Here is a 25626-nt window from a genome sequence, read left to right on the forward strand (position 1 = left end):
GGTGTGTAAGGGAAAGTTTTCCTGCTTTGCTATCCTTGACTTCACCTGCTAGAAAATTAATATGCTAATTAAAACGTATCGTTCAGGAAACAGACTCGAAACAACCAGTTGGTCTGTTGCTGCTTGCATTCCTTGGTACATCTTTGGATGGCTTTGAGAAGACTGGAAATTAGACATTTTAAGGAGATCATGTGGAGTTACATTGGGAGACAAGACAGAAAAATGAGGATGTAAAGGAGCTTTGTGATGTTGATGTAGGCTTGCTGGAAAAGATTAGGAGTACCTTGAAATTGTTTGACCATTGGAGAGAATGAAATGGTTTGACCACTGGAGAGAATTGAAAATGAAAGACTGGTTATAAACTGTTTAGGAGCGAGGTGAAAAGGGATAAAGAAAGGGTGAGACCGAAGATGAGATAGAGGAATGAGATGGAAATGTATATGGATGTATTGGTGTACTGGAGGGGTACGCGTAGCCCCGCTAATTATATAAGGGATAAATGGTACCTCCATTATTTTCCAATGGGGTACGACGCACCTCATATTAACCCATACAGGGCACGGCGTACTTCATCATTCTACATAGTGGGGATCGCGCACTTCACTATATTCATCGAGAGGGTACCGCTTATCCCCAGTATCTTCATAGATGAAAAAATATTTTATCTTTTTATGGAATATTTCATTTTTTTCTATGAGGCCACTTACATCATATTCGAACCCAGTCTTCTCGATAACCGGCCGTGTGTGTGTGTGTGTGTGTGTGTGTGTGTGTGTGTGTGTAAAAATATATGCATGGAAATAATCTATATGGTTGTTAGAAGAGTTGTGCATGGAATGCAGAACAAGCGTTGGTGTGGAGATTTTCAGGAGTGACGTGCACATGATGTTTACGTTTGTAAACATCATCATCATCATCATCATCGTCATTATCATCATAATCTAATCCTGTGTTGCCCTGGGCTAGGCAAGTTGGTCCTGACTTTAAAGATCAGAGTGACCAGCCTCATTCATCCCTAAGTGGCATAACGTAAGAAATGAACTCCAAACATCCCTTGGATATAAACCTGCACATGCACAATCCGATTGGAGTGCCTTAATTACCTACTAAGCCACCAGGCGACATAATCTGGTTATATGGTTACCACCGAGGGTAATAATTGGTTTCCTGGTTGACAGGAAACTATTTGGCTAGTCACTTAGTGTAGAGTCACCCATAGGCAAAAGGAAGAGGAAAGAATGAAGGAAAACCAGACGGAAGAGGGAGTGTAGAGTCACCCGTAGGCATAAGGAAGAGGAAAGGATGAAAGAAAGATAGAAGAGGACAGAAGCAAAGAAGTTAGGAGAGGAAAAGGCAGTCACGCGAGAGCAGTACTACATCGAGTGAGTGGATGGTGAGCGTCCCCACCTACCAGCAATAATAATAATAATAATAATGATAATAATAATAAAAATAATAATAATAATTATAATAATAATAATAATAATAATAATAATAATTATTATTATTATTATTATTATTATTATTACTACTACTGCTACTACTACTACTACTTCGACTATTACTACAACTGCTACTACTACTACTACTACGACTGTTACTACAACTTTTTTTTTTTTAAATCACCTCCATCCATTGGTGAATTATATTGTGAAGATCTAAACCAACCTTGCTAATACAGTCCATCATTTGGAGTTGTAATGTGAAGGTTAACACTAACCCTCATATTACAATCCGTTAGCCCCAAGCACGCCAACGGCTGTGGTTGCCAACCATCTACTATTACCGTTATTAATTTATTTTATATTTATTGATACCACAGCGTAAATAAAGACATTAAACTATTGGAGTCGCTGGTCTATGCGACTCTCGACCACTGTAGCTTCGTAGTCCATACCCACCAGAGAGACAGGCCTGAGGGCTGGTGATCTTGGCCCCTGAGACACAGCAGAGCAGACCTCACGAGGGAGAATGACAGTCGACACCTCATCCAGGCCATAACAGTAATCTGCGGTTGACGTTTCTCCTCAGAAAGAACCTCTGCCAGTCTCGAATAGAATCTCACTGCCTCTGGACCCATCCCACCTGATGTCGCTACTACTACTACTACTACTACTATAATAATAATAATAATAATGATTATTATTATTATTATTATTATTATTATTATTGTTATTATTATTATTATTATTATTATTATTATTATTACTGAGATAACAGAAATAACAAGAATGATCATAGACCGTGGTCAGTGTTAAGCAGTTACACTCAAGGTACGTTCGAAGTCTACAAGAATGAGACAAGGAAAAATAAAAAGTAATCTAAGGTCTGTTAACCCGTACCAACTTTTTTATTTATTTATTTAGGACTACACCAGTATATTGATGATACTGATGTGTACTAGACAGTGGACAGCTTGCTATGGAAGACAGGGTGACATGAAGGCAAGATGTTTGTGGGCTCCTCTTCCGGGATTACTGTGTCTGGCTATAGATAGACTGTTTAACTGAGAGGCAGGCAAACAGAAGGATGGATAGATAGATTGATAGATGATGGGTATACAAACTGATAACCAGTGCCATTCTACAAAGAAAAGAAGCTGGAGAACTTGTCGTGCGGTAGTAGTACCTCTTCATTAACCATTAATTCTTTATATTCCAACTAAATATTCTCTGGCGTGTTGTTTAAACCTTTTGTATGTAAGCATAAACTGTAAAAATAAGGTATAAGAAAAAATAAACTAATAATTTATAACAAGCACGCAACGAAGAGGTGTCAGGATTCTTTCACTTTAACTTGTTTCATATCATCTTTATCATATTAACTTATTTCAGGTAGCTTGAAGGTAGAAAAAGTTAATGCTACACCTCTACATCCTTTCCATTGCACCTCTGCGCAGCTTGCATCCTACTGTTGTGTCAATCTCTTGGCAAAATTCAGATTTCATGATAGAAAGGTGGGATGTTTAGTCCATGTATAAGAGAAAAGATCATATTCTTGTGTTATTTGTTTGTTATAGCTCAGCATTCAATATAGATATAATGCTTAGGCTAAGTTTAAATGAAAAGAGTATAAAAGCTTCCTAACCGAACAACCACACCTCCTTATGACTGTGATTGTACAGTTACTTACAAGGTCCGTTCGCACCTCCTGCCCATGTCATTGCTGGAGTCAGAGTTGCCTGATCGAGTTGTAGTGAGAAACGGTGCATATTATTACCCAAAGATGTTCGATGATAGGCATCTCTATCTACTATGTCACACCGAAAACTTCTACGATTCACCAATATAAAAGTGGTACGAGAAACGAACGGAGTTTTGTATCTGACTGTACTTTATACAGGCATAAGGTTTCCATCCCTACCTTATATGCTGAGCTATAGGAAGAGAATATGGTGCTAGTCAAGAAGGAATGCTATGGAAACGATGCAGAATCATAGTATCCTGTTATTCTCCCGTTGATTAACGGGAATTTTGCTGCAAAAGGGCGAAAATCTCCGCCTAATTAAAATTAATGAACTACAATATACATGCTATTGCCCAGGAGGTTTGTGTCCCGGGGCTGTGGATGCGAGGCTGGTCAGTCCATCTAGCGCTCGTCTGCACCGTCGGCTGTGGGAAGCGTGGCGACGCCCTGGCACTGGCATGGAGTGTAAAGACAAGCAAGAAGAAAGTACCCACCAGGCAGACACCGCAATACAAACTTTGTTCCACCACCGGGAAACAGAAACTTTCCTCTAAGCAGACATCACGTAGCAGTCTCGTTTCCGCCATCAGAAAACAGAAGTGCCCCTCCAGGAATATGTTACCATCACCATAAACCAACAGAATGTGGACATGTAGTTCACCACCAGGAAAAGCAAATAATCCTCCTCCTCATGTGGCCCTCCACACAGATATCATGTTACAGCCATCTGTCCCATCTTGTAGCAACAGCAAAAACAAACATCACCAACACCTTGATTCAACAGGATGTGGATAAGGAATTCATCACCACTAAGAATTACCCCCAGCACAAGACCACTTGTAGAGGTCATCCCCCAAAAGTCCATTTAAAGAAATCCCTTTCCACAAGTCCCCGTTGAAGCATGTAGTATTAGGTTTTTGTTTTGCTGCTAAATCATCATCATCATCATCATCATCATCATCATCATCATCATCATTATCATCATCATCCGGATCACTTATTCCACTTACAGTCGGAGTAAGGTGCAATTCAGAACGTCTAAGGGTAGGAGGCCGACGTTTTGCAAGATAGGAAAACATCTGGTCACCTCTTGAATTCGAATAATCTCGTGTAAGACATAGCCCCCATTCCGACCTGAGACCTATACCACCAGACTATCAGGCCACTCATTCTTGTTCCCAAAGATATTTTTATGAACGTTAGTGGAGGTTTCTTATAATTGTAGTTGTTGTTGTGGCCGTGGTTTAGTCTGCAAAGTGAAACTGATGGGCCTGAAGTTCTCTTTATTAGGCAGTTCATCTTCCTCTGTTCATCTTTTGTTTTAAAAAATGAAGGATGTTTGTATAACCGGGTAAGAGAATCAGTGATTTATATACTCAGTGTCACCACATGAAGTAGTCTCTTTGCATCACCAGTTCCACTTTTTACAGTAAATGCGTGTTTTATATCGAGGTCATTACAGAATGGCCAATGAAATTTTCGAGAAACTTACGAATATTTTAGAGGAAACTGAGTAAATAATCTAACATCAACATGGATGCCATTCACAGTCGTTACGTAGCTTCAGTTGATGATACCCTTATGAGTGAAATTAGTGTATCTTGTAATTAGCCCAAAAAATCATCAGTAACTACATTTCTGTACCGGTTGAAATTGGACTAATATTGATAGACTATTTTTACTCATAATTACCCCTGATATTACCTTAAGTTTCTCAGAAATTTCGCGAGACACCCTATATTTTAAGATTACACTGAATTTGGCAGGTTATATTCTGAGACTGCATTCTTGCAGTATCGAATCTAGGAGTGCTAGCCGGGATGGTCTTCTTGTGGAGGCGCTGATGTAACCAAGCGAGTGAACTACCTAGTTATACAAAAGTTACTCAGCTCCTTCCCTAACCTCCGAAAGAATTATGAGATGCAGAAAGGGACAACTTTAGCCTGCAATTCACTATGTTCACATTTCAGAAGAACCTGGAGTTACAAAACAGTAACAATAATTAAAATAGCAATAATAATAATAATAATAATAATAATAATAATAACAACAACAACAATCGAGCCTAGGGACCGGACTCTCATATGTTTAGCACGTTTTTCTGTGATTTATACATTACCCCTAGTTACCTCTTATGATATCCACGTCTCATTCATTACGGATACAGATTACATGTGCATATCATACAATAATACTTATGTGTTGTGTGCAGAAATAATCAGATAAGAAAGACGTGCAAGAGAGGCTCCCTAATCAGCTAGAATTTGCTCATAGTTGTTCGCACGAAGACATGCCCCAGGTTCATCAAACGTGAACCCAGTTGACTGCAGCCTGAGTTTTACCTATTCCGGCAGTCCACCATCCTCATTTGGGGTGGATAGGAATGGAGATGGGCGACGTTTGTACATGACTGGGCAATGGATCTGTCCAATTATATCTTTACCAGCATGTAAAGGCGTCACTTTCCAGCACAACCATCGGACTGAAGTGACAAATTCAAGCCAGGAATTGGCCCACAAACGCATGTCGTAAATATGCAATCAGTGTGGCTGACCGGTGAGGATGTGAGGGGACAACTATTTTTTCCCCAAGCAGAAGGTGGATGGATATGGAAAATGAGTGTGTGGGCAAAGGCGAGGTCTGGAGAATGGTGAGCCTAGGGAACTGACAGCGGATCGAGCTGGTTGGAGGAATTTTGTACGAAAGAGTGCATGACAAGTGCTTGGCTCCCTTGTTCTTTCCCGGTGAAGTGAGAATCGTTCGAAAGACTAGCTGACAGGTGGTATGAAGCAGCTATTTTTGGATATTTGTGCCTGTAGAGTGTGGTCAGGATTCTGAAGGCTTGAATGGTGGATAAATGAATGAGAGGGTGGCCCATTCATCTCGGCTGTCTCTTGGTCGGTTCCACCTTATGTTATTATTTTTTGTTTTTCGTGGGCGGTACTTCACCCCGTTCTTAGGTGGGAAAAGAGGCCTGGGTGCTACTGCTGCTGCTGCTGCTGATGCTGATGACGATGATATTGATGGTTGATGATGATGATGATGAGAATGATGATGATGATGGTGATGATGATGATAACCTTTTTCTGAAACTTGTTTTTTGTATGTGTATGACATAAGAACGGCCCAATAAGTTTTGATGTGCTTCTTAATTCAGTGATGGGATGTGCATTTTTTTTTTATGGTCTACAAATTTATGCTGTGTGCTTTTATTGTTCTAGAATCTCTGTGGAATAGATTTCTGTCCTTGATTTACTTTCCATAGATGTGCAGGAGCTGGAGAGTAACACCTCGTGGTGGCACAATGACCCATGACTCTGACTGGAGGACCGGCTCGGATGCACAACGTCCCTTAACTTCCCACACCTCTCAGAAAGAGATTGATGGGCTGCAGTGTTAGTTTTCTTTGGTCAATTGGGTACACGTCCAGATGAGCCCAGAGTTGCAACTCCTTCTCCTCCTCCTCCTCCTCCTCCTACTACTACTAATAATAATAATATGACTGAACTGAGTTGACCTTGAATGTGTATAAATATACGTATTTGGAATATTTATATTTGCTTCATGCTAACCTGGCCCATTTTTTGCCATTCCGTACCATGTTTCATGTATTGTAGCTCAGTGACGGGGAAAAAAAAAAAAAAAAAACAATACTATGACTGTAAGTTACAATGCTCCTCTTCATGGTACACTTTACTGAGTAGCATTATATTCCAGATTTAACTTGTTCGTACAACTCAGCATTCAAGATGGGGAGATGGCATTTCTTAGCCACGTTAGAGTAAAAAGAGCATAGTTAATTTCGTTTACTATACCCCTGAATATTCGAGGTTTGATCTTGAAGTATAAATCTGACATGCAAGAAGGAAATAAGCTTGTGAATCCCGACCCTTGATCCCATCCTTTTTTCATCTTTAGTGTGCACAGATTTTCTTCCTATCGCAGTTTATTTCACGTGACTCAGTGACAGAAATAGACAATGCTAGGACTTATATCTTCGCACAGTATATTTGTGTGTTTAGCATCATATTGCAATATTAATATGCTGTTACAACTCAGCATTCTTGATGGAGAGAGATGGCAATTTTAGGTCTTTAGAATAAAAAGGGTACACTAAACTGTTTTATTCAACTTTCTGGAGTACCCCACTAACAGAGTTGTTACAAGTTAGATTCAACACTTCCAGTCCAAAAAACCTTCCCCAGCCTGATAGAGACGGCTGTACGTTGGAACAGTAAATTATCATGATCACAATCATCACCATCATCTCGCCTCATTTCCCCACCTTTCAGGAAATATTTTTTAAAAATCTGTTGGTTAAAGGCAACATATTCATCATTATACCACATGAAGAATATGCATACTACTTCCACCTGTTCTGTTGCATTACTATGGTCGGTTTCACGGAGTCTGACGCACTAATTTTGCCAGCTGAGGACAGGTGGATTTGGTAACTGCGCGATGCTCTTGTGTGCTATGTTTCAATATCCGTTGTGTTTGAACGTGCAACTCTGTATTCCAACCAAGGCCCTCATTTATTTTTAAGTTACCGGATTATAAAGATACAAATTAAAGCAGTGGTATCTTTAATGATAAATATGTGCCTCTTAAATGACTAGAGATAAACCTGAATGAAATTGATAAAAAACTAAGTCGCAACTGGACGCATATGAACACAGCGACTGTGGCGGGAATTCAGACTTTCATAGCAAGGTGGTCCCGATGTCCTATGAAGGCTCGAATGTTTTTCCCTCCACTACTACACAGTGTCACAGTTTACAGTCTACACTATGCCTTTCATTACCTCGTCTGCTATTATACAACCTTATCCTAGATACGCCTAGTTTAGCTTCTAATAATTATGATTTGTGTAAGCGTGCACACACACACACACACACACACACACACACACACACACACCTCACTGGGGCCAATACATGCTATTCTCAATATATATATATATATATATATATATATATATATATATATATATATATATATATATATATATATATATATATATATATTGTTACAGAACAGAGAAAACTGTCCCGCAAAATTCCAGGTTCAAAACAAAAGAGTTAGGTAAAATTACAAGTTAAAGTTTAATGCTCAAACTAACAACAAAACATTCAGGACTCATAAGGATAATGTAAGGGCAAAAAACAGGTTAAATATATGGTTAACTGCAATAGCCTCTATTAACACAAAATTAGCAAGAGTAAATATATCTAAGTCAGCCCTGATAAAATGACAATACCAGATAATACTCAGTGAATGCAAGATGTATTATTACAGATACAAAATATTATTAATAAGGGCTGACATCCAAAACACATGAATCACAAAAACCCCACTAAGCCCAAGAATTAACACCCCACGCTACACAGTACAAGAAAAAAAATGCAGTAACAAGTTATACTCAAATTACACAGCTGCTAGATGGTTGGAGACTCCCTGAGCAATCACAATAATAACAACTGTACAGGGGAGGACAGAGATGTGAACAAAATGAGGAGTAGATCTAAGTGGCAATAATGCAGAGACTGAGCTCATTATATAGGGGCCGGCAGAGCTTGATACAACTTGTAAGAAGGACACGCAAATGAAGCCATGGGGACAAAGAGTTGACAATCCTGCTCTGAAAAACAGAAAGAACGACTTGCTCTACTATAAGGGAGGAGGGGGGGAGTGAGGTAGAACACGCTCGTGATCAAACATGCAGCATACTGTACGTTAGAATTACACAAAGGATGATGAAAGAAAGAGAGAGGTGAAAAGATTAGTAAGAGAGAGTAAGAAGAGAGTGGATGAGGAATTTGGAAGGAATTTGAGTGTAAAGTGGAGGGACTGTAAGAAAATGTTCTGGAGAGAAGTGAAAAGAGTAAGACAGGGTGGAAGTGAAGTTAGCAGGGGAGTGAAAGATAAAAATGGTAGGTTACTAGTGGAGAAGGGAGAAAAAGTGAGCGGATGGAGAGAACACTTTAAGGAATTGTTGAACGTAGAGGATGGAAGTAATGCGAGTATAAGTGGCTAGGAAATGGCTGGGAGAAGGAGGGAGGTGAGAAGATAGGAAGAAATCAGTAGGATAGAAGTTGTGGAAGCAATGAAGAAAGTTAAATCGGGGAAAGCCCCAGGAATTGATGGAGTGTGTGGTGAAATGCTGAAGCATGGGGGAGAGATAGTAGTAGAATGGATGTGGAAGATGTGCAGATTGGCCTGGGAGGAAGGTAGAGTCCCGGAGGATTGGAAGTCAGGTATAATTGTTCCCTTGTACAAAGGAAAAGGGGAAAAAGAAGTGTGTGGTAATCATAGGGGCATTTGTCTTCATAGTATAATAGGAAAGGTGTATGGTAGGATACTTATAGACAGAGTTAGAGAAAGAACAGAGGAATTAGTTGGAGAAGAACAGGGAGGCTTTAGGAAGGGAAGAGGTTGTGTAGATCAGATATTCATTCTTAGATCTTTAGTGGAAAAGTTTCTAGAGAAGGGAAAGAAGTTGTATGCGGCTTTCATGGATTTGGAGAAAGCATATGACAGGGTGGATAGACAAGGATTGTGGAAAGTGTTAAGAATATATGGAGTAGATGGGAAGTTGTTGAATGCTGTGAAGACTATGTACGATGGTGCGAAGGCTGCAGTGCGTGTGGATGATGAACTAAGTGAATTTTTCTCTTTGAAAGTTGGTCTGAAACAGGGATGTGTCATGTCTCCATGGTTGTTCAATCTGTACATGGATTGGGTAATAAAAGAGGTACAAGGTAGGGTAGTGGATGTTGGAGTGGCCCTGGTGAGAGAGGATAGTGTTTGGAAACTCCCTGTACTGTTGTTTGGAGATGATACTGTGTTGTTGAGTGAAGACGAAGGGGAGCTGCAAGGCTTGGTGGATGAGTTTGAGAGAGTGTGTAAGAATCGGAATCTAAAGGTGAATGTAGGGAAGAGTAAAGTGATGGTCTTTGAGAGAGGTGAAGTCAGTGAATGTACAGCGAGGTTGGATGGTGAGGAATTGGAAAATGTGAGTACGTTTAAGTACTTGGGTAGTGTGATGAGTAAGGATGGAGGTTTGGAGGGTGAAGTGCTTGAAAGGGTACAGCAGGGAAGAAAGGTTGCTGGTTCTTTGAAAGCAGTGATAAGAAACAGGGAAGTGACAATGGAAGTGAAAAAGTTACTACATGACAGTATTGTGATACCAACTCTAACGTACGGAAGTGAAGCTTGGACATTGTTGGAAGGACACAAGTCAAGAGTGAGAGCAGTGGAAATGAGTTATTTAAGAGGAGCCTGTGGAGTCACGTGGAGAGACTGGCTGATGAATGAGGATATAAAGGAGCGTTGTGGTGTGGATGTGGATGTGATAGGAAGCGTTATGAGGAACACACTGAGGTGGTTTGGCCATGTGGAGAGGATGGAGGGTGAAAGACTGACGAAGAGAGTGTATGTGAGTGAGGTTGAGGGGGGAAGAGGGAGGGGGAGGCCGAGGATGAGATGGAGGGATGGGGTGGAGAGGTATATGAGAGAGGGGTGTGAGTTGGGAGCAGGCAGTGAAATGGCGGGGGACAGGGCGACTTGGAGGCGATTTGTTTGTGGCCACCCCAAACGGGATTGAGGCGTCTGGCAATAGATAGATAGATAGATGATGAAATCATAGGCTATGTTACACCTCCCCACAAATAAAAAGAAATTTACCAAGGAAATTTCTTATTACTCTAAAATAATCTGTCTAAAGTCTAGATAAGCAATCTGCAATAACATTTTCTTTCCCCTTGACATGTTGTATGTCTAATGAATACTCCTGAAGAAGTAGACTCCATCTTGTCAATCTCTGATTTTTATCTTTAAACTTACTAAGGAATTTCAGTGGGTTATGATCGGTATAAATGACTATGGGGTCAAAACCAGAACACAAATAAAATGAAAAATGCTGTAAACCCAAAATCAAGGCCAAAAGCTCTTTCTCAATAGTTGAGTAGTTCTTTTGAGGTGGAGTGAACTTACTGTAATAAGATAGAGGGTATTCAATACCCTGATCATCCTCTTGCAGCAAAACAGCCCCAGCTCCTGTATCACTTGCATCAACAGCCATCTTAAAAGGCTTAGCAAAATTTGGAGTAGCGAGCACTGGCTGACTTAATAGGATAGCTTTAAGTTTGGTGAAAGAGGATTCACAGTTATCGGTCCAGACAAATTTAACTCCCTTTTTCAGTAGGTCTGTAAGTGGTTATACAAGAATTGAAAAGTTAAGAACAAATCTCCTGTAATAACCTACCATTCCCAAAAATCTTTGTAGCTCTTTCCTACTTTTAGGTCTGGGATGATCACTTATAACCTGAACCTTAGCTCTGGTGGTACAACGTGTCCATCACCAATTATGTACCCAAGGTACTGAACTTTAGCTTGACCAAACTCATACTTTGATAAATTAGCTACAAGATTAGCCTGAACCAAACGCTCAAGAAATTTACTGACATGGCATAGGTGATCTTTCCAGTTGTCACTGAAGATTAATACATCATCAATATAAACAACACACCCTGCCAAACCCTCTGTTACAACATTCATGAGCTTCTGAAATGTGGCTGGTGCATTCTTCATACCATATGGCATTACAGAACATGCAAAAGTCTTTCCTAGTGTTACAAAACATGAGATCTCCCTAGCAAGTTCAGTCATAGGTACTTGCCAGTATCCCTTTAACAAATCAAACTTACTTATGTACCTAGCCTTTCCGATCTTGTCTATGCAATCTTCCACGCGAGGGAGAGGGTAAGTGTCTGTTTTGGTTATCTGATTAACACGTCTGTAGTCGATGCAAAGCCGCTGTGACCCCCCTGGCTTAGGGACCAGAGTGACAGGAGAACTCCACTCGCTTTGACAGGGCTCAATCATCTTGTGGTCCAACAGGTAGCCAAGCTCCTTCTGGATGAGAGGAACTTTCACTGGGTTCACACGGTAAGGAGGCAGTTTAATTGGCTTTGCGTCTCCAACATCGACATCATGCATCAACACAGTGGTTCTTCCTGGAGTGGCACGGAACACTTGCGGGTACTCCTGCAGTAATGCCGAAAACTCCTGCCTTTCCTCGGGAGGTAGATGAGAAAGCTTAGTCTGGAGATCATTCATGATATCAGGATTCTTCCCCAAACTATCACTCAGGCTCATGCTGCATGGGAGAACTTCGCTTGCAGACTCGGGTGGAACAGCTACAGTGCAGACTGGGTTATTTTCGTCCCGCCTGTGATATAACTTTAGCATGTTGATGTGACAAAGTTGCTTGTTCTTTCTACGATCTGGTGTGGCGATGACATAGTTGACATCACTGAGTTTCTTCTCCACGAAATAAGGACCACTAAACTTGGCTTGAAGAGGTTGCCCATGCACCGGTAGCAGAATCAAAACCTGATCTCCTGGCTGAAAGTGGCGTAACCTGGACATCTTATCATAATAAGTCTTCATCTTCTCCTGAGCAGCTCCTAAATTCTCTCTCGCCAGCTGTAAAGCAGTGGACAGCCGTTCTTTGAACTTCATCACATACTCCAGCAGGTTGACGTCATCTTCCTCCGACAGCCAGCATTCCTTGAGTAACTTAAGGGGTCCTCTTACTTCATGGCCAAACAGTAGTTCAAAAGGTGAGAAGCCCAGTGATTCATTTGGAGATTCTATCTATCTATCTATATACCTAGGCTGCTTCCCCCAAGGAAAGGGAGGTAGCCGAGACAGGACGACTCACTCTCCATTTACTCATCCATTCAAACACATTCATTCGCATCTTAGCCCCAAAGGGGAGAACGGACAGATCCTCACCGCATCACACCGCACAAGGGTCAACTGCGCAATGCAAGCAGTGACATCCACAGCAGGGCCCGACAGCAGAACTGGTTTACCCCTGCCATATCATAACAGACCCATCCCCTTACCCGCACCTGACCTGACTAGCTGATCAGACCAAATGCAGGACAATATCCCCTCAGGGCTGCGTCATCACTTATTCATTCACAATTTCTCTCCATTTATTTCTGTCACGCACAGCCACTCTTCCTTGCTCAACAGACATCCCTCTCGCATCCAGCGCTCTCTTCACACTGTCCATCCATCCTATTCGTGGTCTTCCTCTCAGTCTTACACCTCTCACATCAGATCTAGTTATCTTTTTCACCAATCGCTCATTATCCATTCTCTCCATATGCCCAAACCATTGCAACACCCTCTGCTCAACTCTACCAGCCATCTCCTGAACAACTCCAGTTCTCCTTCGCACTTCATCATTTCGCACTCGATCCATACGCGTCACTCCACACATACTCCTCAGACATCTCATCTCCATTACATTCAAACTTTTCCTCTCTGCTACACCCATATTCCATGTTTCAGCCCCATATAATGCAGTCGGTAAAACAACACCCTCATACAGCCTTCTCTTTACATCCATTCTAAGCGAACGACATTTAAACACTTTTTTCATTCCTCCCAGCACCTTTCCTACTTCATTAATTCTAAACTTCACTTCTGCATCTATTCTTCCATCCACAGCAACATGTGACCCTAGATATTTAAAACAATCTACCTCCTCAAGCAACTCACCATTCAAAACTATATTCATCCCCCTACCATCTATCAACCTCGTACACTTCATCACTTTACTCTTATTCTCATTTACTTTCAATTTCCTCCTTTCACACACCCTTCCAAACTCCTCTACCAACTGTCTCAATTTCTTCTCTGAATCAATCACCAATGCAGTATCATCTGCAAACAGCAGTTGCTTCAGATTCCACTCTCCTCCATCAACATTTACCAGACTCAGACCACCTAAAACTCTTGCATTCACCTCCCTTACAACACCATCCATGTAAATATTAAGCAACCAAGGCGACATCACACATCCCTGTCGCAGCCCCACTCTCACGGGAAACCAATCACTCACAGCATTTCCCACTCTTACACACGCTCTACTATTTACATAAAAACTTTTCACCCCTTTTAGTAACCTACCATCAAGTCCATACAATCTTAAAACAGTCCACAAAGCCTCCCTATCAATTCTATCATACGCTTTCTCTAAATCCATAAATGCCCAAAACACATCCTTGCCTTTCGCTAAATACTTTTCACACACTTGTCTCACAGCAAACACCTGATCAACGCATCCCTTCCCTCTCCTAAAGCCACACTGCTCATCACTAATCACTCCCTCTGTACCCTCTCTAACTCTCATAATTAACACTCTACCATACACTTTACCTACAACACTCAACAGACTTATACCCCTAAAGCTAGTACATTCATACTTATCACCCTTGCCTTTATACAACGGGACCACACAAGCACTTGCCCAGTCAATTGGCACCATACCTTTCTCAAAGCACACATTCAATAATCTTACTAACCAGTCAACAATAGTCACTCCACCACCCTTCAGGCATTCCACAGCATACCCATCCATACCTGCAGCTTTCCCTGTTTTCATCTCCTTTACTGCCTTCTCCACTTCCTCCTTCGTGATCAAAGAATCATTCAACTCTCCCAACACATTTATTCCTTGCACCCTTCTATCTGCCACAATCTCAGCCACGTTTTCCTCCTCTACATTTAACAATCTTTCAAAATACTCTGCCCATCTCTTCCTTACTGCATCCATCTCAATTAACATCCTTCCATCCTCTGCTTTTACTCGTTCTTCCTTCCCAGACTCTCCGTTTCGCACCCTTTTCACCTCCTTCCAAAACATTTTCTTATTCCGTTGAAAATTCTCTGTCAGCCGCCTACCCCACCTCTCATCTGCTGCCACTTTAGCATCACGCACAGCCCTTCTCGCTCTATTCCTCTTTTCCTTATACCTTTCATATGACATCCCATCCTTCCTCTGCAGCCACACTTCATATGCACGTCTCTTCTCAGCCACAGCCATACTTACTTCCTCGCACCACCATTCACTTCCTTTTCTTACACCACCACCCACACGTCTCACACCACACACCTCTTCTGCATGCTCCACCACAGCACTCTTAAACAACTGCCATTCCTCCTCCACACTGCCATTTTCCCGATCTTTCACTGCGTTCCACTCATCTTTCAATTTCTCCTGATACTCTATCTTTTTCTCTCTTTTATCCAACTCACTCACTTTCAAAACCTCCCTGCCACACCTAACCCTCCTAGCTCTCACCCATCTCTTACCTACTCTTAACTTTCCCTCCACCAGGTAGTGGTCAGACATACCTCCACCCTCCCCTCTCAGAACTCTCACATCCAACAATCTTCCTATTACATTCCTAGACACAACCACATAGTCCATCAAGGCTCTATCAACAACCCTTCCACCCTCCTGTCTCACCCATGTATACTTATAAATATCTTTCTTCTCAAACAGCGTATTCCCAATCACCATCTCTCGCTCAACACACATCGCTATCATTCGTTCCCCATTTTCATTTCTTCCAGGCACACCATGCATACCAACTACGCCTTCAATTGCTACATTTCCCACTCTAGCATTCAGATCTCCCATCATTACCACATTCACATTCGCTCCAAAACTCTGCAGACACTCATCAACATCATTCCAGAAAGACTCCCTCTCTTGTTCATCCCTTTCACTACCAGGCCCATATGCACTCACAAACACCCACAACTCACGTTCAAAGTTCGCTTTCACCCACATCAGTCTCGATGACACCTCCTTCCATTCAATCACACACTGCTGCACTTCCGGACTCACTAACAAGGCCACACCTTCTCTTGCCCTTCCTCTATCAACACCTGACAATCTTCCATTCACACTTCCAAACATATATTCCCCCTTCCCTTTCATCTTCGTTTCACTCAAAGCTAACACATCCAACTTTCTTCTCACAAACATTCTCCCAATCTCCTTCCTTTTAGCCTCAATTGTACTACATCCACGCACATTCATAGACCCAATCTTCAGGGTACGGGGATAACTCCATCCCCCGTCCCTTTCTCTGGCCTGTCTCTTTTTAGGAACTAAAAAAACAGAGGAGGGGGTCCCTAGTCCCCTCACCCCGCCCCTTTTAGTCGCCTTTTACGACACGCAGGGAATACGGTGGCAGTATTCTTCCTAACACAACCCGGCTGCAGAGTAGTAGCACCACCCCATAGTGCGGCCAGGTTGTGTCCCCCCCGCCACAGGGGATTCACTTGCGGCAAATACAACAAATGGAAGACCTTTATCCTAGTCTTTCTGATGTTCCAAACAGTATTTCTTGAGCATCGATTTGAGTGTTTGATGATATCTCTCCAACGCTCCTTAGGTCTGGGGATGGTAAGCTGAAGACGTGATCTGGGTGATGCCCAACTCTTTCAGAGACTGCTTGAAAACATTTGACATGAAATTACTTCCCCGGTCTGACTGTACCTCCTTGGGCAGACCAAACTTGTGAAGAACCCTAGCATTTCCTTACCCACGTTCTTTGCTGAGATATTTCTAAGTGGAATGGCTTCAGGATAACAAGTAGCCATATCAATCAGGGTCAACACATAAGAAAATCCTGAAGAAGTCTTAGGAAGAGGGCCCACAATATCCACCAACACACAGGTGAAAGGCGCCTCAAAAGGAGGAATGGGAACTAGAGGTGCAACCTTTTCGGTCTGATTACACTTCCCCACAACTTGACTGGTGTGACAAGACTTACAATACCAGGAAACATCCCTGAAGATACCTGGCCAGTAGAAGTGTTTCAAAATGCGTGCCACAGTCTTCCTCACTCCAAGGTGTCCTGCCAAACTGGAATCATGAGCCACTCTAATGATATCCTGCCTACAAACACGAGGGATGACAACTTGATGTACAACCTCCCACTCACAGTCAGTTGATGCTGTTGGGGGTCTCCACTTCCTCATAAGTACTCCTGACTTTATATAATAACAAGTAGAAGCACCAGCTGACTCTTCCTCACTGCAAGCAGAGTTAGCTAGACCTTTCAACTCAGGGTCAGCAACCTGCAACTCAACCAACTCTTGACGAGACAAATTATCAACACTACGGGGTACTGCCTCATCTGGTGAGTGGTCCAAATTAGCAAGAAAAGTGTCAGCTAGGATAACAACATCATCATCATTATCCTCTAAGTCACCAGTAACTTTAGACTTAGCCCTAGTGACAGCACATGCAGGGAACACATCAGGGACATCACAATCCTGGGACGCAGCCACTGGCTCACTAGACAACTGAAGAGCTGGACACACTTGACTTCCACCAATATCATTTCCAAGTAAGAAAGTTACACCTGACATTGAGAGTGTCTCAACCAACCCAACCATAACGGAACCATTAACAAAACCAGACTCTAAATTCACTCTGCACAGAGGGACAGAGAAGTAATTATTCCCTACACCTTGTAAGATTACAGTTTCATCAGAGGAATTAACATTAGAGCCTAGAACACTGGTCAGCATAAGGGATTGGCAAGCACCTGTATCACGATATATTTTAACTGATTTCCTGTCATTACTGTCCAGAGGACTGACAAAACCTTCAGACAGGAAATTAGCACATGAACTCTTGAGAGTGTCACCCACGTTACTGCTCAAAAGAGGACCTTCATCATGAGAATTTAATTTACCCCTCAAAGCAGGTTCAGTTAACTCGGTTAAAGAATTCTGGGAACTCTCAAGGGTGGACACTAGACCAATTGACTGAATATTTAAAGACTCCTTTTTGTTCACATCACGCTGTCTCCTGAAACATTTCTCCGTAGTATGACCAAGCTTACTACAATAAGTACATTTACTTTTCTGAAATCTAGAGGTGAAGCTGGTATTTACTTCCTGAGAAACATCATCTTTATTCTCTTTCCTGTTACCTGTCCTCTGAGTAGAGGCAACGTACTTACTCTCAGCTTTCCCTTTTTCTTTAGAATATCTCTTGTGAGTGAGAACATATTCATCAGCTAAAACTGCAGCATCAGACAAATTATCTATTCTTCTCTCATCAAGATATAGGCTTACATCATTATTAATACACCTTTTGAAGTCCTCCAGCAATATCACCTGCTTAAATTTACCAAAATCAGAATCCACATTCTTAGAATTTAACCACTGCTCTAACAGATCTTCTTTGATTTTTGCATACTCAACATGGGATTGCTTATCTTGCTTATAAGTTGTCCTAAATTTTACTCTATAGGCTTCAGGAACAAGCTCATAGGCCTTAAGAATCAAGCCCTTAACGACATCATAATTATCAGATTGATCCTGAGGCAAAGATGCATAAGTTACTTGATCTTTACCGGTGAGAACAGTTTGAAGGAGTACTGGCCAATACTTTTTGGGCCAATTAAAACCTGTAGCTACCCTCTCAAACAACTGAAAATACTTTGTTAAATCAGATTCATTAAAAGGAGGGACAAGTTTAACATTTTTAGCCACATCAAAATCATCAGAGCTAGATGATCCAGTTCCACCTTGTTTCATGCAATACTCATGGTCTGCCTGAATCCTAGATAGTTCAATTTGTGCCTGAGCCTGTGCCTGTGCCTCCTGAATACGAGCATTTGCCTGAAATTCAGCCTCTTGAATACGAGCCTGAGACTCTGCCTCCTTAGCCTGAGACTCAGCCTCCTTAGCACGAGCCTGAAACTCAGCTTCCTTAACACGAGCCTCCTGCAGAGCTAGCTGTAACTTAGCTATTTCAATCTGCGTTTGCTCATTTGGAGGAGTTACATTAAACAAGCTTTTATTAATCATGCCAACAATTTGATCTTTAGAATGATGAGAGTGAACTGTAATTCCCAATTGTTGAGCAACAAGCTTAAGTTCATTCTTTGTTCTGTTTTCTACATCACACACTGTTTGCACATTTAACAAAAAATCTTTGGCTTCATCAAGTGTAGTAATAGTAGACATCATGAATAAATCACAGTCTCAAAAGATCAAGCAATATCCTTATGATAATATCCTGAATATCCTGATAAGAGGTCGCCAAATTTATGTTATGGAACAGAGAAAACTGTCCCGCAAAATTCCAGGTTCAAAACAAAAGAGTTAGGTAAAATTACAAGTTAAAGTTTAATGCTCAAACTAACAACAAAACATTCAGGACTCATAAGGATAATGTAAGGGCAAAAAACAGGTTAAATATATGGTTAACTGCAATAGCCTCTATTAACACGAAATTAGCGAGAGTAAATTTATCTAAGTGAGCCCTGATAAAATGACAATGCCAGATAATACTCAGTGAATGCAAGATATATTATTACAGATACAAAATATCATTAATAAGGGCTGACACCCAAAACACATGAATCGCAAAAACCCCACTAGGCCCAAGAATTAACACCCCACGCTACACAGTACAAGAAAAAAATGCAATAACAGTTATACTCAAATTACACAGCTGCTAGATGGTTGGAGACTTCCTGAGCACTCACAATAATAACAACTGTACAGGGGAGGAGAGAGATGTGAACAAAATGAGGAATAGATCTAAGTGGCAATAATGCAGAGACTGAGCTCATTATATAGGGGCCGGCAGAGCTTGATACAACTTGTAAGAAGGACGTGCAAATGAAGCCATGGGGACAAAGAGTTGACAATCCTGCTCTGAACAACAGAAAGAACGACTTACTCTACTATAAGGGAGGAGGGGGGGAGTGAGGTGGAACACGCTCGTGATCAAACATGCAGCATACTGTACGTTAGAATTACACAAAGGATGATGAAATCATAGGCTATGTAACAATATATATATATATATATATATATATATATATATATATATATATATATAGATATATATATATATATATATAACAGAACGGAGGAAGGAAAAACAAATGAATAAGAAAATAGTCCATACACCAGATTACTGGTGTCCTCTGTTCATAAAATATCTGTAACAGACTTGAACAGCTGTGGGTGGAAATTTGGAGGGAAACAACTCTGGGGAAGCGAGTTCGAGAGAGATTCAGTTCGGGGAATGAAAGAATTCTGATAGGCAGTTCTGCAATATATGTATGTATATGTATATCTATATCTATCTATCTATCTACCTATTTATATACAGTGTACATACACATTTTCATTACCTCCATAGGTAACAGTAGTTTTAAAAATCTGCATTTGTTTGTATTCATAGTCAGATTCAGTAAAATTATTTCTTACGTTAATAAGTTTGGTCTTTGATTTTGCTGAACATCTTCATAAATATCATACAAGACAGACAGACGGACACCCTATCCCAGGCCACCATGCACCCTCTCCTCAAGTAAATCTTTGTCCTCTCGACTGAGAGAGCCGGGTAAGTAACGGATTACACCAGTGTGCAATGAAGCGAATTTTTGTTAATGATTAAAAAAAAATGAGAGTAAGATAAAAGTAAACCCAGTGAGATAATATTAGTTGAACTATGCTGCTGCAAGAAAACCGCGTGCAGTGTGAACGAAATCAAACAATGAAACGAATTTAAACAAATAAATCAGTCGCTGACTTTTGTCCGTATGCGTCCAGTTGCGACTTTACTTAGTTTTGTTATTAATTTCGCTCAGGTTTATCTCTAGTAATTTAAAAGGCATGTATTTATTATTAAAGATATCATTGCTTTAATTTGTGTCTGTATAATCCGGCATTTTACAAATAAATGAGGGTCTTGGTTGGAATACAAAGTCAGTTTGGAGCACGTTCAGACACAACAAAAATTGACCAATCAGCGCACAAAAGCATCGGGCAGTGTTACCAAACCACGTGTCCTCATCCGGCAAAATGAATGCGTCAGACTCCGTGAAACCAATTATAGGCACCTGGTGCTGCCGTGGATCAACTCACTACCTCATCACTCAACACCCAGATGCTGTTCGAATAATGTCTCGTGCACCACCATACATATATATCAACAGAAAGTATCCGGACATCATCGCATCTTTCATCACCGATGGGCTATTTGGGTTAAAATTTGAGTTTCAAGATGCAGTACTTTCATCAAGTACGCTCCTTCAGTATCTCGTTAAGCATCTGGTTGTTGACTGCTCTCTTGATTTCCTCTGCAACAAACCAGGTGCCAGGCGAACATGTCGTCTGTTCAACGCTCGAGGTGAAATTATCAATAGTGGAATTGTGATGTGGGAGGGGACAGAGTCACAGACCCGTTCCACCCTGCACCTTCGTTGAAGCAAGGTTCTCACTGCCACGTTGAAGCAAGGGCTGGACTGCGACTGTGTTATCAATGTTGTGTCACTGACCATATCTCACACTGCTACTGCACTGCAGAACGGTGTGGGTTATTCAGTAACCCCATTCAACCAAATGCTGTCCTGTCCTGCCCATTACCACTGTTCAAGCTCCTTCCCCTTGTGTACCTGACCCTCAGTTATCTGATTTCCTGGAATCACTCTTACAGTTCACCCCACTAGTCCCCACTGACCCCATGGTTGCTTTCCTCACCTCTTGCATTAAACGCAGTCTCGGTGCCCCCAGTGTGGGTGTGATGGTGTCACTGCACCTGGCCCGTGCACTCCGTCACTTTGCCTCTACCTCCATCGTCAACCTGCGTCTGCTCATCAGCTGATACACCCTTCCTCTGCCGGTCCTACACCAAATCTTCCTCTTCCCTCCCCAGCCACCCTTCCCTCTGCCCATGACTCTAAAGCAAGTTGCTCTCTCTTCTCACGCCCCTTCCCACTCTCATCCCACAGCCAATCCATTCGATCACGAACTGCAGTTACTGCAACAAGAGTGACTACTTAAACCATATCCTTTTAAAATATTGTCTTACTTCAATATCTTTACTGCCAACTTCCGACGTCTTCTCCTCTGTTTCTAACAATTTTTTCACTCTCCCTGGTCCTCCCCTTTCTCCCTCCTTCTCCTCGCCCACCCTCACCATTTCACCTGTGTCCCAGCCTCCTTTTCTCACACGTCTCCTCTGTTTGAGCTTCCCCACTCTCTCCCTTCTCCTCGGCATCTCCACCCTTTCATCGCCAACTCCTCTCCTTTACCCTGCCCCTGCTCGCATCGACGGGAAGTCAGGTTATATGGGCGGTGGATGAGGATAGGACAGACACAAGACACAGATGGTGAAGCAGAAAATATTTAAAGTGAACAATGGTTTGGAGTAAGTTTGGTTATTTGACTGCTGCGGACAAAGCAATCAGTGGGACACGAATCCACCATTCGTTGTCCTCCAAATGTGGGACCAGTATTAAAGTGACCGAGGCACCGAGGCACCTCACGCTGTGGATCTCCTTCTTCCCCTCTCCTACCTCTCCCCCCTCCCTCCTCCTCCTGTCTCCCACTTCCCCACCAATCCTCCTCTTCCCCTCTTTTAATTCCTCACCTACCACCCACCTTTCTCTTCCCTTCTCCCACTTCTCCTATCCCACTTATCCACCCACCTTCCTCTTCCCTCCTTCCAACCCACCCACCTATTTCCAAGCCTCTTCCTGACATTACCATCTCTCCCGTCTCTCCCCGTGTCATAATGGTCCCACGGACCCAGAAGTTGTAAACTATTATTGTGCAAAATTCAAAGCCAGCACCAACGACTGGTTGATCTTTCTCACTGTTTCGTCTCATCAGCGTGCTGTCATATGTCTTCAGGAACTATTCTTTCATTGTCACTGAACCAAACCTCAACCCAGGCATTGTAGATGCCATTGTTATCATACCTTCTCTGATCAAGGCCTCGTTACATCCATTCGTTGTTCTTTTCCTCACAGACTCATTGTTACCTCTCTGATCAAGGCCTCGTTACATCCATTCGTTGTTCTTTTCCTCACAGTCTCATTGTTACCTCACTTGTCGTTTCTTGTTCCGTTCCTTTTTGTTTACTTCACCTCACTGTTGGTGATACCTCTTTGTACTTACGTAATATTTATCTCATCCAAGCCGGAGTGACCTTGCCACTTTACCTACCCGTCGATCCTCACGCGTGATCTACGCTACTTGAATGTCTCTCATCCGTCATTTGGCTGTCTCTGTGTCTTTCCTACTGGTCATTGTCTCCATGACTTTACCACTGAACATCATCTGCATTCATTCCTCATTCTTCATCCCTATCATGTTGGGGGTGTCTCTCTCGATCATACCCTGGGTACTAACGTTGTGCAGAATGTTGCCACTGTCGACATTGTCTCAGTTCTCATCTCCGACCGCAATGCCACCCTTGCCACGTGTTTCATTTCTATCTCGCATTCTCGGAATCTTCATATCAGGAAAAATATTAATATCCTACCCCCCCATGCAATTCTTTTTCAAGGAAATGCTAGCCACACGGTTTTGTCAGACAGTCCTTCAACACATTTACTGAACATTGCTCCTCCTGCTTTGCTGTAGGCCGGGAACTGTATGATCATTATGTGTTGCAAGACAGCCATGCAAGATCTGCACGTAAGTCTGGGGACTGGGTGTGCGAACGCCACATATGTGATAATAAAGGGAACGTACTGCAATCAGCAGCAGCATTATGCACTGGTAGCACAGTTGAAAACCTCCACACTTATCATACAGTCCATATTCATCAGTAACTTCATAACTAATGTAGTTTTACACAGGAGTATTGACATGATTTCTGCAGCATATTACCCTCACATTCCTCGATCAAAAGCTTGGAGGCTTGTTAACTGAATTGTTCAGCCACGTGTGTCCTCCCCTCCTCTCCAAAACAATATTGTGGAAGATGCCAACTATCTTGCTCACCAGTGCTCCACACAGTCTCAACTGACATTCCTGCCTCCCTCCACCAGGGCTTACCTCTTGGCTGCTCGCAGACACAGGCTAGCACGTGCTGCAGACGCTACAACCACGCTCTCCTATCTCGATGATCATCCCATCACAAGTGATGAACTTTGCCTTGTGCTATCACAAGACATGACAACTATCAAGAGTGATGATGGGATCAACTATGCCACACTGTGACTTATTGCTCAGGTTCATGGCACTCCCTTACTCATGGTGTTAAACTGAGAAGTCTCCTTAAGGGCATTCGTCCAGAGGAGCAGACCTATAGCACAATCACCTCAGTTCCCACTCATAATTCTTCTAAGTGCCATTCTATTGCTCCCTATTCCTGTCTGCGAAGTCCCCGAGATAATTCTTATCAGCTAAGCTCGGTGATTTTGTTCAGGATCAAGACTCTCTTCACCTCTTTGGTTTCCTCCCAGGTCGCAGCATATAACATTGTATCTCAGAATTGCTTTCTCATCTCACATCCCTCGCTTGCATTGCCTTTCTTGACCTCAAAGCTGCCTTTGTTCTCGCACGCTGGGATGTCATTCTAGATAAACTTGCCTAACTGGGTGTCTCTGGCCATCTGTTCTGCTGGCTTCAAACCTACCTGTCGTGTCACCATTCTCAAGTTCTGGGTCGCGGGGTGGCTAGTGATTACTGACCCTTCATCTTAGTATTCAGTATGGTTGGGTCCTCTACCCCTTCCTCTTCAATCTTCTTATGAACATACTCTTATGCCTTCCTGGTCCTCTCCCCGGCCCCACTTTGATATTAACTTATGTTGATCATATTTGCATCCGCTCTTCTTCCTCTACCACAATTCAGAGTCTCCAACTTATGTTTGGCCAGGCTTCCTCTGCTTATGGGTTATTCATCAATACTGCTAGACTTGCTTGCACAACCATCACCCTTCTCGGTTTGCATCTTGAGAGAGCACAGAACTACACCTATCTTAGAATCCCCCTCTGCTCCTCTTTTAACCCCTCACAGTATGTTTTTACCCACTCCAACTGCCTCCTCAAACAGACTTGTCCTCCTCGGCATTCTCACTAGTGGCTCGCATATGATGACCATACCCATCGCTTGTGCATTCTACCTGGTGTATATTTGCTCTCTTCTTGACTATCATGCCATCCCTCTCTCCCTTGTCTCCACCAAACAGCTCCGACCTCTTGAAGTGGTACCAAATCTAGCCATGCCTATCATTCTTCTCTGTCTCTCGCCTATCAAAGTAGTTGATATGCTTCTTGAACCCACTCTGAGCCCAGTTACTGATCACGCTAATATGCTTGGTGTTTGTTTCGTCACAATATTTGATCACATTTCCATTCCCTACTACGTCCTATTTCTTCTTGACTAATTAATGTTTTTTTTCTGATACAACCCACCTCGACCAATTCTGGCCCATTCCGGTCCTCAGCGTGGCCTCCTGACTCATGTCCAACGCTCCGTCCTCCTCTCCAGCTCTCTGGCAAAGAAACTACCCTTGTTCATGCTGAACTTGTCTCACCTTCTGCTTCCCGTATGGACCCTGTAACCGCTCCTATTCATTATACACCTTCTGCAACTGCTGCTGCTGACCGTTTACCCATCTCTCCTCAGTTCATCGTTGAAACCCACTACTCAGTAGCTCTTACCTATCCTGCCAATCCTATTAACTGTTATACTAATGATTCTGTTCTCGTTAGTGGTCAGCCGGGACAGTTTACCTTTCCCTTACTAAATCTCTCTCTCCCTTCTTCTCAACATCTCACCGTTTCTCCA

The 25626-nt window shown here is 42.3% G+C and overlaps 1 protein-coding gene across 1 annotated transcript in view; it reads left to right on the forward strand.

Annotated features, from left to right (window-relative positions):
- Positions 1-3740, forward strand: part of LOC145409341 (sodium-coupled monocarboxylate transporter 1-like) — a 150041-nt gene extending 146301 nt beyond the window's left edge. The window contains exon 12 of the mRNA XM_080279812.1: positions 3544-3740. Coding sequence (XP_080135938.1) covers positions 3544-3740 — 197 coding nt within the window. The remainder of the gene's footprint in view (positions 1-3543) is intronic.
- Positions 3741-25626: the final 21886 nt, after the last annotated feature.

Source organism: Coenobita brevimanus, chromosome 80 (assembly GCF_032717465.1).
Source record: "Coenobita brevimanus isolate Jiangsu-jjx chromosome 80, ASM3271746v2, whole genome shotgun sequence".
NCBI classification, from domain to species: domain Eukaryota; kingdom Metazoa; phylum Arthropoda; class Malacostraca; order Decapoda; family Coenobitidae; genus Coenobita; species Coenobita brevimanus.